Source organism: Acomys russatus, chromosome 2 (assembly GCF_903995435.1).
Source record: "Acomys russatus chromosome 2, mAcoRus1.1, whole genome shotgun sequence".
Classification (NCBI taxonomy): Eukaryota; Metazoa; Chordata; class Mammalia; order Rodentia; family Muridae; genus Acomys; species Acomys russatus.
In genome coordinates, this window is record NC_067138.1 from 101,452,058 (window position 1) to 101,470,939 (window position 18,882).

Consider the following 18,882-nt stretch of genomic DNA (forward strand, 5'->3'; position numbering starts at 1 on the left):
AAAGAATAGATTTCATGACAAATTTAACTTTTTAAATTATAGAACATATTAAAAACATAATGACTCTGGAAGAATCTGTTCAACATGTGGTTATGACTGCAATTCAGGAGGTGAGTGATACAGTGTTCACGTGGGCATGAAGACCCTGAACCAAGTTATGTGCAACTACATGTAAATTTTTTAATAATTAAAAATAAGTAAAACCCTTCAAGTCCAGTTTAGGAACCCATAATTCTAAAAGCCAGTTGGTAATTAGTATCTCAAAGTACCTTTGTTTTATTTTGGAGCTCAGGATCAAACCCAGGGTCCAATGACTTATGCTCTACCATGTAGCTAACTCCCCAGGCCCTTCCAGTACATTTTAATACCTTCCTCTAATAAGAGCAAAGTAGTAACCAGCCCTACTGCCTGTGGGACTCTCCACTTCTTCCTGCCACTAGATGTATCTGGTACATTTAGATTTTGGAGCCAAATAACCTGAGTTTAAAACTATGATCAGACATAAATAGAAGGAATTTCAAGTTCTTGGGGTACACTGTTTGCTCTTAATACCAGTTATAACTCTTGGGTGAAAAGTGTTAGTATATGATATGAGTCATTTTTTAAGAGGGGCAGTACTCTGTAGTCCTGGCTTAGTCTACCTCATAAGAACCCTGATTTAGAAAAGAAATGAACGACTCTTCCATTAAAAAAAAAAATGATTTGTTTTAATAGTAATATGCCTGCTAAAACTCGTAATATTATCACTAATACACTTGAAGGTATTTGCTTCTGTGGCTAATAAAATTTTTACTTGATGAATGTTCTAAGAATCATTAAATTAAAGCAAGAGAAACTAAATATAAACCAAGTAAAGTAAATAGATTTTCACAAACATTGCACTGTTGTATTTAACTTTGCTATTTTGGTTTTCCTAGTTGATGAGTAAAGAAATAGTGAACACTCCTGCAGGTGACACTGTTGGAGAATTAGAACAGCAGGTAAGACTTTATTGTGTGAGGAGACAGTTGACAACGGTGACATGATTCCTCTACCAGTTATTTTACAATGTTTAAAAATCATGTGTGATGTTCACTTCTTTGAAACAGAATCTGATGTGCTATAGGGTCATACTTTTGGGTATTAATATATATTTGCTTTTTTCTTTGCATTTATGTTCATTCTGATATTTTCATTAATTAATTTATTGTTCACTTTACATGCTTGTTGCAGCCCCCTCCCTTCTCTCCTCCCAGTCCCACACATGCACACCCCCATTCCTGTTCTCCTCTGTGAAGGGAGGCACCTCCTTCCCCTGTGGGTACCAACCCATCCTGGCACATCAAGTTCCAGTAGGGCAAGACACATACTTTCCCACTGAGGCCAGACAAAGCAATCCAGCTAGGGAAGGATATCCAGATGCCACCAACAGAGACAGAGACAGCCCCCACCACACTCTAGTTGTTAGGATACCCATATAACGACCATGTTGCATATCTGCTACATATGTGTAAGAGCCTAGGTCCAACCCATGCGTGCTCTTTGATTGGTGGTTAGTCTCGTTGAGCCCACACAGGCTCTGGTTAGTTTACTCTGTAGGTCTGGTTGTGGTATCTTTGACACCTCTGGTTCACTCAATGCTTCCTTCCACTCTTCACAAGACTCCCCGAGCTCTGCCTAACATGTGGCTGTAGGTCTCTGCATATGTTTCCATCAGTTGCTGGAATAGAGCCTCTTAGAGGACATTTATGCTAGGTTCCTGTCTATAAGCATAGTAGAGTATCATTAATAGTGTCAGGTGTTAGCTCTCTCCCATGGGGTGGGTCTCAAGTTGGGCCAGTCATTGGTTGGCCATTCCCTCAATCTCTGCTGCATCTTGTAGGCAGGGCAAATTTTGGATGGAAAGATTTTTTTGGGTGTGTCGGTGTCCCCCTTCTGGCTACAGGAGGTGGTCCCTTGTATCGCCCTCTGCTAGGAGTCTTAGCTAGGGTCACCCCATAGACTCCTAGGAGCTTCCCTTTCCCTAGGACTCCGATTCATCCCAGAGATGTCCCCCACTGATTTCCCTTCTCTCTCAGCCCTCTCTTCCCACTCACTGGATTCCCTCCCCGTCCCTTCCTCCATCCACCTGCTATGTCTGTTTTCCTTCCCCTTCTGATTGAGATGTAAGCGTCCTCCCTTGGGCCCTTCTTGTTACTTAGCTCCTTTGAGTGTATGAGTTGTAGTGTTTATCCTGTACTTTATGGCTAATGTCCACATACAAGTGAGTACATACCATGCGTGCCTTTCTGGGTCTGGGTTAACCTTACTCAGGATGATTGTCTCTAGTTCCATCCATTTGCCTGCAAAGTTCATGATTTCTTTGTTTTTAATAGCTGAGTAGAATTACATTGAGTACATGTACCACATTTTCGTTATCCATTCTTCAGTAGAGGGTCATCTAGGTTGTTCCCAGTCTCTGGCTCCTTTGAACATACCTGATCTTGATTTAATTTTGTTGTTCCCAGTCTCTGGCTGTTACAAATAAGGCTCCTTTGAACATACCTGATCTTGATTTAACTTTGCTAGGTGGTATCTACCAAGAAAATTGTCAATTTCATTTACATTTTCCAATTTTGTGGAGTACAGGTTTTTAAAGTAAGACCTAATGATTCTTTGGATTTCCTTAGTGTCTATTGTTATGTTCTGTGATTCATTGCTGACTTTGATAATTTGGGTACTGTTTCTCTGCCTTCAGTTAGTTTGGCTAAGGGTTTGTCTACCTTGTTGATTTTCTCAAAGAACCAGCTTTTGGTTTCCTTGATTCTTTGTATTGTTTTCTTTGTTTCTAAGTTATTGACCTCAGCTCTAAGTTGCATAATTTCCTGTAATCTACTCCTCTTGGGTGTGTTTGCTTCTTTTTGTTCTAGAACTTTCAGGTGTGCTGTTAAATTACTGATAGGGGATCTTTCCAGTTTTTTTATGAAGACACTTAGCACCATAAACTTTCCTCTTAACAATGCTTTCATTGTGTCCTGTAAGGTGGCTATGTTGTGCCTCGATTTTCACTGAATTCTAGAAAGTCTTTTATTCCTTTATATCTTCCTTGTCCCAGTGATCATTGATTGGGTAGAGTTGTTCAGTATCCATGAGTTTGTAAGCTTTCTGTTGTTGTTGAAGTCCAGCTTCAATCCATGGTGATCTGATAGAATTCAAGGGGTCCTTTCAGTTGTCTTGTATCCATTGAGGCTTGCTTTGTGACCCAGTATATGGTTAATTTGAGGAATGGTTCTATGAGATGCTGAAAAGAAGGTATATTCTTTTGTGCTTAGATGAAATGTTCTGTAGATATCTGTTAGGTCTGTTTGACTCATAACATTGGTTAGTTTCATTATATCTCTGTTTAGTTTCTGTTTGAACCTCCCACTATTAATGTGTGGAGTTCAGTGTGTGATTTAAGATTTAGTAATATTTCTTTTACGAATGTGGGTGCCCTTGATTTGGGGCATAGATATTCAGAATTGAGATGCCATCTGGGGGACTTTTCCTTTGATGAGTATGAAATGCCCTTCCCTATCTCTTGATTAATTTTTGTTGAATGTATTTTATTAGATATTAGAATGCTACTGTAGCTTGCTTGCTTCTTGTGTCTGTTGCTTGTAAAACCTTTTTGCAGCACTTTACTCTGAGGTAATTTCTATCTTTGTTGCTGAGGTGTGTTCCCTGTTTACAGCAGAGTGATGGATCCTGTTTTCACATTCATTGTTAGCCTGTGTCTTTTTTTTGGGGAATTGAGTCCTTTGATGTTGAGTGATAATAATAACCAGTGATTGTTATTTTGATGTTGGCATGTGTGTGTGTGCATACACTTCCCTTCTTTTGGTTTTGTATCATAAACTTTAGGTTTAACATATTCTTTCCCCAACATACTGATTTCTTTAATTGTGCCTTCTACACCTGAGATTCTCTCGTCCGTCTCCTGTATTTTGTTGGTGGTGCTTGCATCTGTAGTTTCTGATCTTTTCCCAAATTTTCCATCTCCAGGATTCCCTCAGTTTGTGAGTTGTTTGTTTGTTTGCTTGCTTCTGTTTCCATTTTGAGGTCTGGAATGGTTTTACTCATTTCTTTCACCTGTTTGATTGTACTGAGAATGATTTTCTGTTCCAGCTTAAAAAGGCTTTAGAAGACCTTCAGGAGGCCATAGCAGAAAAGGAAGAGCTAAAGCAGAGGTGCCAGGAACTGGACCTGCAGGTATGGACAGGGTAGCCTGCGGAGAGGAGAGCTCGCCTTAATTTATTTCATGGGAGAGACATCGAAATGATTCTTCAACGTGTAAACAGGAGTTCTGCAAATACTTTACTCTGTTTTGAAAGTTACTGGCTTGATTAATGACCCTCTGATAACATGCATGTTCTCTCTGGTTCATCTGTGTGTGTGTGTGTGTGTGTGTGTGTGTGTGTGTGTATGTATGTATGTATGTATGTGTGCATATGTATGTGTGTATTTTCCACTGAGTATTGAAACCTGGGTCCTGTAAGTGCATTCTGTGCTGCTGAGGTGCTGCCCCATGCTCCTAGAAGTTTTTAATGTTGATAGTGAAGGCACCTTTTGTTCATTTATTGATTGTAGTAAGAGTGACAATGTTTCTGAATCAAGGTGATTATGATAATAATGGGGATTAAGATGGTAACACTGCAAAAAAAAAAAAAGTGGCTGAGGTGAAGGATTAGAACAGAATATGTTTTATACCACGATACAAACTCATGTCAGTTAATAAAATCAGAAAGACTCTGGAGGAAACACTTGAGAAGCCATCCAGCAGTGTGCCTTCTCATCTCAGGGAGTACCCGCTCCCTGCTCTCTGAAGCTTCTGATGTTTCTTCTTAAAGTTAAAATAACCATAGGAGGGTTTGTGCTAACTTTGTATCAGGGCACAGCATTGCTGGTGTAGTAGTCAGCAGCTGTGGCCGTTGCTATTTAAGTGCTCCTGTGGCTTCTTGTGGTGCCACCATGCTGCCTACTCAGCGTGAGCATGGGCTGCATGCTATGTCAATGTTATGTATATGCGGATATCCCCAAATCTCAAATGATCGAGTAGCCTCCTCCACCTGTAACCTTTCATTGTGTCTCAGTCAGACCCTACGGTGTTTATATGCGAGTAACTCAAGCATCTCTTACATAAATCCTTGTTTCTACTTTTACAGTCATAATCTTTGTAGAATTTGTGACAGGTGGGTAGGTACCTACCGAACTATGTGACAAGTATGTATGGCTGAATACACTGACCTTAGAACAAAAAGTTGCTTTTTTTCTTGTTCACCTCGTGCCATAGTCTCGGCCTGTGTATGTAGCTCACTTGTATGTGTTACAAAGCAAAATGAAGCACAATTTCATTGCAAGAGTTATTTAATGCATTAGGTAGCTCTAAAGCAGGAGTTAGTTCAGGAGCTCTGCTGAGGGAGAACAACGGGGACATCTCCAGTGAAGTGATAGGACGGTGTCAAGGAGCCCGCGCAGAGCCCGGACTAGGAGCCCGCGCGCGCAAAGGTAGAAGGAGGGAATTGATTCCGCCAAGGTCGCTCTAAACCTCTGAACTCAGTGGAATGCCCACCCATATTATATGTGTGTGTGTGTGTGTGTGTGTGTGTGTGTTTGTGTGTAATTTCCTACTCTCAACCTAAAATGATAGCGTAGGCTGAGAAAAATAACCACAATTTGAAAATTAGCAAATTGTATTTTTTGATTTGGGGTAATTTAAAATTACCTCAAATATTGATCTCTTCTCTTGTTTGATCTAAAATTCCTGTGCTCAGAGTTCTAATTTTGGAGGAATCCTTAAAAATAGTTTCATCTGAGCCAGGTGTTAGTGCTCGGGAGGCAGAAGCAGAGAAATCTCTGAGTTCAAGGCCAGCCAGGACTACACAGAAAAACCCTGTCTCAAAAAAACAAAAAACAAAAAACAAAAAACAAAAAAAACAAAAAAAAGAGAGAAGAAAAAAAAAAGGTTTCATCTACTCGACTGTTCATTCCTCAGTCAGAATACAGAGCTCCCACGTCTTGGGAGGTTGTTTTGCTATTAATGCTTGTTTCTCAGGTGACTGCACTTCAGGATGAGAAGAATTCACTCATCTCCGAGAATGAGATCATGAACGAAAAGCTTGACCAGTTGGACGGCTCTTTTGATGATCCAAGCACAATGGTTGCGAAGAAGTATTTTAATGCACAGCTACAACTAGAGCAATTACAAGAAGAAAACTATAGGTAGTATTTTTAGTAGAAATTATTGAGTTTTATTAAACTAATGTTTAAAGTCATAATTTTCAATATCTGATGATTGAGAATTTTACATGCTTAGGACATTGATTAAAGTACAACTAACAAAAATGCCATTTGGTTTAGGACACTGATTACTCCTAACAAAAATACCAAAGGGTGTAAGTGGTGCATTCCTCACAGGGTTCGGTCAGGTTAACGAGGTAGGGTATGTACATTAAAACAAAGGCATTCATAGGTACAATCCAAGTTTTGGCCAGAGGCAGTAAGCGTCGTGGGGGTCCCAGAGGCCTTGCAGAGTGTGCCGCCATAGAAGTAAATTGTAAATAAAAGAATGCATGCAGCTCTTAACCTAAAAAGTTGCTAACATAGTGCTCTTTAAAATAAACAGCCGAAGCTCTTACCTTTAGTAAATGCTGGCTGTTTCTGATGTTTCCCTCCTCTGAGGTAACAACTGAGCCTTGTGCCAAGACTTGAGAACAGGTGTTTTAATTGTTCTTACCATATGTTTTTATATCATTTCAAATTTGTAAAACAAAATTGTGAGGATACATGGGACTCCTTCCTATAGCCTTTATCCTTGTCACATAGGTTTTCTTTTATTTATTGTCTTTCTTTCTGTTTTTTCTTTTTAAATAAAGTTCTCTCTGTTTAGCACAGTCAGTATTCGTGTAAATATTCAGATTTTTTTGCGAGATGCATATTTTTGAGCCCCTTTAAGCTTCAGCATGTGTTGCCTGGAAGCAGCGAACCGTGGCGTAACGCTGATCATTAGGAGGGTTTCACTGGCATGATGTTTCTTTCTAAGCCACAGAGCATTTTCAAATACAATCACTTGTTTCCGTTTCTTTATGACTTTTCCCTATTCAGAATGGAATCCAGGGCGTTTCGTTAGCTGACTGCTGCTGAGCAGGTGCTAAGTCTGTTGTTCTCATCTTTGTTTTGATGTCCTGCTCTTCCAGATTTGGCCAAGTTGACATTTGTGTTCATTTAAATGTCACCTTTCTTTTAAGTACTTTCTTTCTGACACAGCAATATGCCCTCTACTGATTGTCCATAATTTGTCATGATCTGCTAAGAACTAATATTTACCACCTTAAGTGTTATATGTTTTTAAAAATATAATTATACATTTTTCTTTATCTTTGCCAATTAAAATTTCTGTTAGAGCCAAATATAAATAAAAGGTAAAGTGAAAACTCAGCATTATTTACCTTTCATTTGTGTTTCAATATTAACAGCTAATAGTTACCTTTAAAAAATGTTTCCGCTTCTGTAGGTGAAGTTTAACTGTGTTATACTAACTCTGTATCTCAATGTTAAGGATGGAAAGTATATTGAAAACTGTTTTCCTCTTTCAAGGCTTGAAGCTGCAAAAGACGATTACCGCGCCCACTGTGAGGAGCTTGAAAGGCAGCTGGTGGAGCTGCAGCACAGGAGCGACGAGCTGACGGGCCTCGCTGAGGAGACCCGCGCCCTGCGGGACGAGATGGACGTGCTGAGGTAGGCCTGGCCGCCCGTGCTGCCCAGGTGGGCTGGGTAACTTCATCAATGACCGCGTTATCTGGACTGTGGTCGTCTTCTCTGTTCATTAAATAGAATGGTGGTTTAAAGATGGAATGTTCAGTGTTTACTAGGACTGCTTCACATCAGAACTCATAAACCCAAAGTGATACTTTCTTAGAATTTTGTAAAGGAAACATTATCACATTCAGGGAAACTAAGTATAAGTAGGAATTATGTCTCCTTCAGTAAGGATTGGCTGAGGTATAGAGTGTGAGCTGCTGTCTCTGAGGACGCCTTGTTGGATCGCCGCTCTCTCCCCCCTCCCACGTGGGTGCTCATGACTACACTCAGCTGTCCGGCTGGAGGGAGCACCTTCAGCCGCTAGGCCATCTTGCTAGGCCTCTGTTACTATTTTTATGTGACTTTTTTTCCCCCATTTTAAATATCCATTTGGAAAGAAATCATTATAGCAATTCATGTGGACCTGTGTTAAAGTGACTTGATTTTTTTGGGTCATTTTTGCTTTAGCCCAGTTGCTCAGGTAAGTGCAATCCTAGAGAAAAGTCCTAGAGAAAAGTGCTTTGCCAGACAGATTAGTCAGCTGAGTCAGCTATGCAGGCATGTCGAACACTGACAGCTTGGCTACACTCGGTGCATAGCTGTTCTGGGAACTCAACATAGCTCTGAGTTGTTTAATCATGTACAAAATCATGCATTTTGGTGCATTATGTTAAAAATTTGTCTATAGAATTTGAGGTATCTTTATACTTAATGACTTTATAACAAAAATAATAAGCCTGAAATGGCTTTAGGCCTGTCTTAGTTACTGTTTAGAAATTCATTTTGCAGTTTGAAAAAAGTGTGCCTGTTTTCTTCTTGCAGGGCTACCTCAGACAAAGCCAGTAAACTGGAGTCAACTGTGGAGGTGTATCGTCAGAAGCTGCAGGACCTCAGCGACCTCCGCAAGCAGGTGAAGTCGCTACAGGAGACAAACATGATGTACATGCACAGCACGGTGAGCCTGGAGGAGGAGCTGAAGAAGGCCAATGCAGCGCGCGCACAGCTAGAGACCTACAGGCGCCAGGTGAGGGACGTCTGCGGGTCTAGCTGCTGGAATGCAACTTCAGGGCTGTGATTTCGTTTGCTTTTCTAGAGTGATGCGGGAGGTGAGAAGCACTGAGTGTTGAGCTGTGCGCTTCTGGGGGTTTCTTCTTGTGTGTTGTAGTTTGAGGGATCCTCACCTTCTCCACTGCCTGCCGAGCTCCTCAGGCTTCCTTGTTGTTTGTCAGCGTTTTGGGACAATGATAGAGACTATAGCTCTGCCCTCAATGGCTTTGTTGTGCCGTTTGTCAAACAACCTAGAGAAACAGTAAAATGAAGCCTACTCTTAAATATTTTGAATTAAATTGATGCATTAAATTTTATGTAATTCTTATTTTGATGTTTTATTTTTCTAAATACTTTGAACGAGGCATTAATATTAGACATTTTATTTCCAGTCAGCTTTCCATTTATTCAACCCTCAAGGCTTATGAGTAAAATGAACTATTTTCCTTTACTTTTTTTTCCCCGTCTAAAGGTTCAGGATCTTCACATTAAGCTTTCCTCTGAATCCAAAAGGGCAGACGCACTAGCCTTTGAAATGAAGCGGCTTGAAGAAAAACATGAAGCTTTACTCAAGGAAAAAGAGGTGATCATAAACATTTGATGAGATGAAAAATGTCTTTTTTTTAAGCATTGAATTGCTCTAGCCCTAACCCTGAGCCCTGAGCATATTTTCTTCCTAGCAGTTCTCTAGCCTCATGCCTTATATTTAAGTCTTTGATCCCTTTTTACTATGGGCTGATTTTTTTTTTTTTTTTTTTTTTTTTTAAATTCTGAAGAGGCTGTGCCAGCTCTTTTTCCCTTTGATGGAGGATTGGTTGACTGTAAAGGCCTGGGTCTATTCACGCTATTTGTGGTCCATTCCATCACTCTGTCTATTTTTGCCAGTTCTCTGGTTCTGGTTGCTGTAGCTGTGAGGTGTGACTTGATGTGTTTGTGATGCCCCCATTATGTACTTGGCTCAGGATTGCTGTGGCGACCCAGAATCTCCTGTGCTTCATTGGAATTTTAGCTTTTTCCCATTCATTCTTTTGAAAATGTTATCCTTTCTTCCATGGAGTTTGCCCTGAATCTGAATAATTTGGAGTGGTTTAGACATCTTAGCAATATACTGTGATTCTTAGATAGAATACTAATGGAGTATTAGAACTGATAAATTCAGTAAAGTTGTAGGATGAAACTAGTTGCTGTTTTATCCACTAATAGTGAGATTATTGCAAAGAAATGAAAACAAAATATGTCCAATACTTAAGTTTATCCAAGAAAGTATAAGATATCTGAGATGGAAGTTAGAAAACACTGATGGTAGAAGTTGAAGATGACAATAATGGAATAGAAAGTCTGCCATGTTCATCCAGTCTGTCTTCAGGCCCTTCAGCTGTTTTCAACAGGGCTAATGAAGCTGCAGTCACAGGCCTCAGTCTTGGTGCGCGTGTTCTACCATCTTTAGCCAGTCACTGTCAAGCAGATGTAAGCACGCCATGTATGCTGCTTCTTTAAATACACTGTTTGCTCTCATATTGCTAAGATAGCATGTCTGGCATATGCATGAGACAGGAAAGACTGTTCACCTCATGGCAGACAGTTGGCAGAGAGGGCGTACAAGAGGGAACCAGGACAAGTGCTAAGCCCCAGTGACGCGGGCCCAGCAATCTGAGTCCTTCAGCCACGCTTCAGCTTCTGTTCTTCACCGTAAACCATCATCCTGTGAGCTCTCCCAGGAGCAGTCCACTCACTGGGTCATCATCCTGTGAGTTCTCCCAGGAGCAATCCACTCACTGGCTCAGAGCCCCAGTGAGCTGATGATCAGTGCCACCCGCTAGCCACACCTCTGTGCTTTGCTGACGTTCTAGGCATGTTTTTAGTTCAGTGGAGTTGAAAATTAAAATGAGCCATCACACAAAGCTTTTAGTTTATAGCCACAGAATTGAGGCACTGTTACCATCATCAAGTTTGAGAACATTGTCCTTCCAAAAAGAAATTCTTTAATTATCAAGTACTTTGTGGTCTGGTCCCCTTTCTGTTAGTCTCAGCAACTATAACTTGTGGTCTGCATTTCCTGGCCTGCCTAGAGTGTGCAGTGACATGACAGCATCAGCCATAGTTTACCTCAGGCTTTCTATGCTGTGCTCTCTGTTTTTGAATGGTGTCCAGTGCACTGATACAGCGTGTTTCATTTGTCTCGTCATCAGCATGTGGGCGTTGGCTTTTCTCCCACGTTGGGCCATTGCGAATGTTGCCGCTGGCTTGTTCACACGTTTTTATATGAGTGCTTCTTCATTTCTCTGGAGTATACACTAAGAAAAGTGGCACTGTGGCATGTAATGAGTATATTTGATATTTTTTGAGTCCTTGCCAATTTTTTTCTGTCATTTTGGATTATTTTAATTACTATTTTTGTTATCCTACTGAATGTGAAGTAGTACGTTATTTTCACTCGCATTTCCATAATGACTTTACCAACCTACAAATATGTATACTTTATGGCTGTTTGCCTGTATAGTACTTTTTTTTAAATATAAGATTTATTTGTTTATTATTTATACAGTATTTTTGCTGCATGTGTGCCCACACACTAGAAGAGGGCACTAGATCTCATTGTAGATGGTGTGAGCCACCATATGGTTGCTGGGAATTGAACTCAGGACCTTTGGAAGAGCAAACAGTGCTCTTAAACGCTCAGCCATTTCTCCAGCCCGTATAGTACTTCTTTTAGAAGCGCTCGTACAATCCTTCCCACGTTTTACTTCCATTGTTTGCTTTTATTATGTAAGGTTTTTGTTTTGCCTTGTTTTGTGTTTTTGTTTTTTAATGCATTCTGGATGTTAAGTGTAGTGACAATTTTGGAATTTTGCTTCTTTAAAAAACAAATATTACAAGAATATGTTTTTGTTTTAATCACAGGTGTAGGGATATGGGACTGCTGCGGACTGTCCACAGCAGCTGACTATGATTTGCTTTGTGCTGTAGCAGAGGGGTGGTTTTATAGCTGCAGATAGTTTCTGTGATAATTGGAATTCTGGGGACTTTTCAGAGGGTGCATAAATGCTAAGGCCCTGAGTAGTAGCGGTGGTGGTTGTTGGCCATTGGCTGTGGTTTGTCAGTCATGCTCAAAGGAAAGAACTCAGATTCAGGCATCTTTCCCCCTCATCCTTTCTCTCCTATCTAGTGTTAGGGACAGAAACCCGCGAGATAAAGGGTGGGAAGAAGAAGAACACACACACCGTGTAGCTGTCTACTGGTTGTCAGGGGAGTTGTTACAGCTGCTGACGAGACAATTCTTTTCCAGCGGCTGACGGAACAGCGAGACACCCTGAAAGAGGCCAACGAAGAGCTGCGGTGCTCACAGGCACAGCACGGTCACCTCAGCCAAGCTGGTGAGTTAGACAGGCTACGTCAGTCTTTATGATGATTGAAATACTGATGACACACTGATTGATTTTTGTTGCGTAGATGGATCTGCTACCAAAAGTTACGAAAACCTTGCTGCTGAGATCATGCCAGTGGAGTACAGGTAAAGTTGTGCCCACTGATAGCCCATGCCTGACAGCACAACTGTTCTATCACAGCTTTAATATAAGTTTTGTTATTTAATAAAAGTTTATTATCATAGAGCTGAAAACAACTTTAACTTTTTACTCCAACAATTTAAAAAATTATCAGAAGTAAAATTTTATAAACTGGCAGAGAGTAACAGTTTAATTTTTATGACATGTCCTATATTGTTTTTCTATTTTTAAAATTCAGATCAACACTTATATATGACATTGATATCCATGTAAATAACAGATTTCTCAGAGATAGCGGAAAAATTAAACAAAGTGCAAATGTAGGCGGTCCCTCTCAGGCCGTCTTTTATCCTGGTGGTTATGTTGATTTAGTTTTAGGCATTTTACGAACCTACTTGTAAAATAGTTCCCTGGCCTTGTCAAGAGTCAGACTCAAACTCAGATTATCCCTTGTTTAGTTTTATTGCGATATAATCCATCCACTTAGAAATGCGGTTAGGTGTTTCTCAATGTGTTCATAGAGTTGTCGCTGTTTTAATACCGTGCCATTGTGGCCATCGCCCTTACATCTGATTTTACAGTGTTTGTCATTACACCCACAAGACCTGCACTCCCGGCAGGCGTCATTCCCATTCCTAGCACCTCCCCAGACCCATCCCCTGGACGACCAGTGCCAGTGGCTTTTTATTGATAGTTCATATGCAAGGAATCTTATAGTAGGTAACTTTTAGGCACTCAAATATTATTTTCAGAATAATATAAAATAATACTGAAATTCCTTTTGGCAAATGTAAACTTTATAGACAACACTGTTGTTGCTACCACAACAATTTAAAAATACATCAGAGCCAGGCGTGGTGGTCCATGCCTTTAATCCCAGCACTCGGGAAGCAGAGGCAGGTGGATCGCTGTGAGTTCGAGGCCAGCCTGGTCTACATAGTCAGTCCAGGACAGCCAGGCTACACAGAGAGACCCTATCTCAAAAAAAAAAAAAAAAACAAAAACAAAGACCAGAAACAGAAAACAAACAAACAAAAAAAACATCAGAAGCAGAATCCCACAAACTAATGCTTTAAATGTGTAACCTGACTTTTCTTGCTAATTTGTAAAGTTATGAGCTTTGTTATTAAAGGAGAAACTTACTGCTTAAAATTCATATAGCAAAAGTTTACTGTAGAAGTTTAGTAACTCATTACAAGTCAGAAAAGTATAAGAAGACCAATAAGTAAAATCATTAATAAGCCTATGAGTAGTTGTCTAAAGTGTATAGTTGTTTCCTTTGTTAGTGAGTTAATCATTATGCTAAAATCAATTTTTCAAAACTGTAGTGCTTAATTTTTAGAGTGATGCTATTGTCATTTTAAAAAACAAAACTTTAGATTTGTTGAAAGTAGTTGCTTTGGGAGTATGAGATTTGAAAAAGGAAGAAAGTGTAAGTTTCCTATTTAATATCAGAATGAAAATTGCATTATAAAAATTGGATTACAAAAAGCACTTTAAAACCTTTATATAAACCATTAACAAAAAATTAAAATGTCTGAAGTTGCCATGTATGTGTGCTCAAAGTGTCTTGTATGTGTGCTGTGCTTGCGCCATGTCTTGTCTTCCTTCTTGTTCTCTACCTCTTTCTTCAGCTATTGTTACATAGATTTAAACAGGCAAATCTTAGTGCTGAGTCTGCTTAGTGTTGCTGAGATGTGTGTGTTTTGGGGCCTGACCACTTGGAATTGGATAACCAATTAGAGGTTCATTCCTGGAGAAGACTGATTCTCTCTCAGCAGCCTTTACTTGCCTGCACCATGTTTGCTTGGGAGATTTCCTCTTCCAGTTGATGCTGTCATTGTTCAGGTCTTGTTTAAGCAGCCAAAAAGTTGAGATTTCCTGCATGCAGTTTCTCTGACATATACAGATAAACTTCTCGGCAGACATATTCTGGTCCTCTGGCTCTTGGAATCTTCCCAGCACTTTTCCTGCCTCGCTTCCTGAGGCCTGGCTGTGGGAGTGAGTTGTAGATGTCCGAGTTAGGCTGAGCGCCCACGTCAGTTGCTCTCAGCATTTGACAAGTCTGGCTTCCTGTAGTGGTCTCAGGGTAGTGGTCTCCGGCAGCAGCAAACAAGTTTCTTGGCTGAGGGGCAAGAGGCTCATGTATCCATGGGCATAGGGGTAAGAATTAGCAGTGCAGTTAAAAGGTGAGCATGGTGACACACGCTTCTAATCCCAGAGGCAGGAACATCTGAGTTCTGGGCCAGTCACTCTGTCGAGAAGAAAAGAAAGAAAAAGAATGCAGTTATAAGATGATGCTGATTTGGAGACGTGGTAATAGTAGGTTTTGTTGAGTGGGCTTTAGGTCTAATTACCAAAGTCTAGGCGCCAGTGTTGTACGCTTTGGGCTGCCTTGCCTTGCTGGTGGTTATGGTGCATAAGCACCACACTGAGTTAGGAGTAACTGCTGCTTACCTTCTCCCTTGGTACGTTTGAGTGCTATAAAACCCAGTCCTCATGAAGGACACTTCAAGTCAGATCCTGCTAAATTTCTCTTTAGCCCAAAGGGCCTGGTGTCTTCCACAACAGGGACCTACCTTCAACCCCTTGAGAGGCAACCAAGTGCACAGCAACGGCTTGTGTTGTTTTAGAAGTCTCCTAGATGCCTCTGACCAACCACTAGAAAGGAGGCTTCTCCTACCTACACTAGGGTAGTGTGTGTGTGTGTGTGTGTGTGTGTGTGTGTGTGTGTGCGCGCGCGCGCGTGCGTGTTAGGTTTTGCTTTTTTCTTTGATTTTGGTCTTTGCTACTTGGCATAACTTCATTAACAGTTGTTTTCCCACCTGAAAATATCTTTAGTGTATTTATCCCTCCCTCCCTCCTTCTCTTCCTCCCTCCCTCTCTCCCTCCCTCCTCAACGTCTCTCTCAGAATTGTGCTATTCTGTTCCTTCCGACATCCTTCCCTCCTCAAGCTTGAGTCTCCTCTTTGTCCACACCTTATCTTGTGTACACCGACGCTCCAAGAACTCCCGTCCCCAAGGGCCATTCCCTGACTGAGCTGGTCCATGGCACTCCACCCCAGCACCTCTGTCCTGCTGTCCCTCTCGACTTTGTACCTCCACGCTCCCTTTCCTTTGCAGGTTTCTGTGGTTATTCCAGGTTGCTACCCCTGGAGATTCAGAGCCGGGAATCACAGCAAAGAGAAATGGAGCATTTGTGTGTCTGGGTGTGGGCTACCTTAGTGTATTTTCTCCTTCTGTTTATCTGCTAATTTTATCATTCCATTTTTCTTTACAGCTGAGTAATTTCATAAAGTTAAAAATAAGCCACTCTTTGGCATATGCCCAAAGCACTGAACATCACAATACCTAAGAAATAAAAACAACAAAATGTCTTTCAGCTGAAAATGTGGTACATATACACAAAAGTACTTAAAAGAAAAAATATGCAGAGACTAAAGATTATAAGAATGTATTTAAAATTATATATAATGTATACATAATGTATATAAAATAAGATTATAAGAATGTGCCTAAAATTTTTAGGCAAATTTTTCTTACATTTAGTTGGTTTGATTATATGCATCCTAAGAGTATACTACTTTTCCTGACATGCTAAAATTTAAAAGGGAAGTCATATTGTTTAGGGGCTTGCATAATTGTTTAATAGTGTATCTCATGATCATATACTGTTAACCCTGAACCATTTACTTTTGAAGTGTGACCTTGCAGAACATATAATTTAAAACTTTCAAAAGTTTTTATCATATTTTAAAATTAGAGCTATTGAGTAGATTTGAGTTCTGTTAAAATAATGTGGTGGTTCCAGTGAGATAGCTTAGTGGGTTAAGGTGCTTGCTGATAACCCTATCTGCCTGGATCTACATGGTGAGGGAGGGAGCTGACTTCACAAGCTGCCCTCTGCCCTTTACGTGGATACCCTGGAATGTACCAACACACATACAAACACATATACATACTTATATACACAGAATTTGTAAATGTAGTGACAATTTGAAAAGAATTTTATTTTTTAAAAACAAAATTGCTTTTCAACACTAGAGAGGTGTTCATTCGCCTGCAGCATGAGAACAAAATGCTTCGGCTACAGCAGGAAGGGGCGGAAAACGAGCGCGTGGAGCAGCTGCAGGGCCAGCTGGAGCAGGAGCACCGCAGGGTGAACGAGCTGGAGACGGAGCAAAGGTGACCACTGCCCTTAGATGTCATGTGACCCAGGAGCAAAGGGGACCACTGCCCTTAGATGTCATGTGACCCAGGAGCAAAGGGGACCACTGCCTTTAGATGTCATGTGACCCAGGAGCAAAGGTGACCACTGCCCTTAGATGTCATGTGACCAAACCAGGCAAAAGCACTGTGGTCTGAATAGAGACCCAAGCAGATGTTTCTCACCACTGTAATCCTTCCTCCATGAAAGAAGCCGAGGGACTTAGTTCACCAGTCTTATAAAATATGTGAATGGTGTTCATCTTAAAAGCTTGGTTAGCCAGGCTATTTATTCTTTTTTCCCTATTCTTACCACCAAAACAAGTGATTTAAATTATGGTTTGACAGCTACTACAGTTGGGTGTATAGATAGGACACAGATTGTATAGTCAAGTTTTTAAAGTTCTTAAGTTGAAGTTTTATTTAATTTCAGTAGTATATGAAACAACACTTAACACAAACGAAAATTTAAATTTTTAAGTAGAATAAGATATTTTGCTGGGCGTGGTGGCGCATGCTTGTAATCCCAGCACTAGGGAGACAGAGGTAGGTGGATCTCTGTGAGTTCAAGGCCAGTCTCATCTATAGAGTTAGTCCAGGACAGCCAAGACTACACAGAGAAACCCTGTCTCAAAAAACCAAAAAAAAAAAAAAAAAAAAAAAAAAAAAGGTATTTTACTGAGGTTTATGTTGGTGAGCTTAAATTCTCATTAAAAATTCACTTATGTTTAAAAAATATTGGTCATTCTATAATCTTGAATATGGAAATAGCATTTTAGTGGTAAGATACACATGACAATAGAAACACTGCAACACTTAAACGTAGGCTTTTTTGTGTGGTCAATTAGAATTCTACTTCTGCTTAATTCACTATTTCTTAAATTCGAGTTACTTAAATTCAGACTGTTCAGCTGTAGCTACAGGGAGAATTTAGGCAGTGTATTTGCAGCAAATAGTGTGCTTAAAACTTTGCATAGTCATAAACCTACATAAAAAATACTTAAAGCTGACTTCCATGAACTTCCTGTCAGAATCTTCATTAGCACCCTCCCTTCTATGCTTTAAACTAGTTTTTCACTGTTAGAGACTGAAGCACAGGCTTCCCACGTGGCAGGCAGGCAAGCATTCTGCTGAGCTGTCTTCACCCTCATAAGGAACAGTTACATGCAAGCGCTGTTAGGGACTGTTCAGTTAAATCCGCATTGTGAATTAGTAACTGTGATTCTGTCTTTCCCATAGATATGGACGTGGAGATAGAGAGGGCCAGGAACTTACTGAAGTTAACTAGTCAGCTTGTAAGCTCCTGACACTACATTGAAAGCATCTGTCCCTCTGCCTGCTGAGTGTCTTCTGACGTAACTCAACAATAAGATACTCACTGTAGGGACAGGTGTAGCTGGATTTGCTTATCCAGCTTTTACCAGATCTTAAAGGGACCACTGGGGTTGTATTCTGTGAGTAAAACGATCCATTTGACCTTTCTGCAGAGACTTGACTGTTGCTGTCTTGCAAATGCTGGGCATGCTAGGTCTCAGCTCTTAGCGCACTGATGAAGATAGATGCGTGGGGACGTTCAGCACGTTCACAAACATGCGTCGCAAGGGGAGTTCTTTCTAAGCTATTTCCTGAGAAGTAACGTCTTGTCACCGGTTTGGGCTAGCATTCCCATTAAATGCACGAATGCACTTTTATAGATCCCTAACTGCTTGGACTTCAGAGTATGTAAATACCAACTCATATCACAATAGGTTGAGCAAAGAGCGCATCAGAGAACTGCAGCAGCAAATCGAGGACCTCCAGAAGTCGTTACAAGAACAGGGCTCCAAGTCTGAAGGTGAAAGTGTGAGTAACAAAGTCCATAACTTGTATGTTTAGTCCCTGATTTCTGCTACACATTTATCTGCATTTGAAATGTTGCCCTTCTCATTAAGGGTACCTTCAAATACCGTATATATCTGTATAACAGATGCAGTGATTTTGCCAACTTGAAGTCTAATAGATTATTTATGCATATCATAAGGTGATTTCTATCTGTCCTACTCAGCATCTATACTTAAGTTCTCTCTAAGTCTTGGCTTAAGAGAGTGGTACACTTTGAGGCCTAACGAACCTACTGGGATTTCACCAAGGTTGGCCTGAGAAAATGCGAAATGAGAGTAATCATTCAGAATTGAAAAATCTTCCTCATAGCAAAGTAGAGAATGAAACAAGTGATTTCAACTAAAAGGTCATTCAAGAAATCACAACGTGTGGAGGACTTTACTTTTGAAGACATCACCCCTACAGCTTCCCCTCTGGCACGCCGTCTCAAAGCCTTCCAGACAGT

The 18,882-nt window shown here is 40.5% G+C and overlaps 1 protein-coding gene across 1 annotated transcript in view; it reads left to right on the plus strand.

The window, feature by feature from the left end:
• Positions 1 to 18,882, plus strand: part of Hook1 (hook microtubule tethering protein 1) — a 45,407-nt gene that overhangs the window by 18,555 nt on the left and 7,970 nt on the right. Inside the window, 11 exon segments of the mRNA XM_051164371.1 lie at positions 43 to 110; positions 918 to 980; positions 4,126 to 4,209; positions 6,053 to 6,219; positions 7,594 to 7,734; positions 8,620 to 8,821; positions 9,317 to 9,427; positions 12,131 to 12,218; positions 12,295 to 12,355; positions 16,395 to 16,535; positions 18,305 to 18,398. Coding sequence (XP_051020328.1) covers positions 43 to 110; positions 918 to 980; positions 4,126 to 4,209; positions 6,053 to 6,219; positions 7,594 to 7,734; positions 8,620 to 8,821; positions 9,317 to 9,427; positions 12,131 to 12,218; positions 12,295 to 12,355; positions 16,395 to 16,535; positions 18,305 to 18,398 — 1,220 coding nt within the window.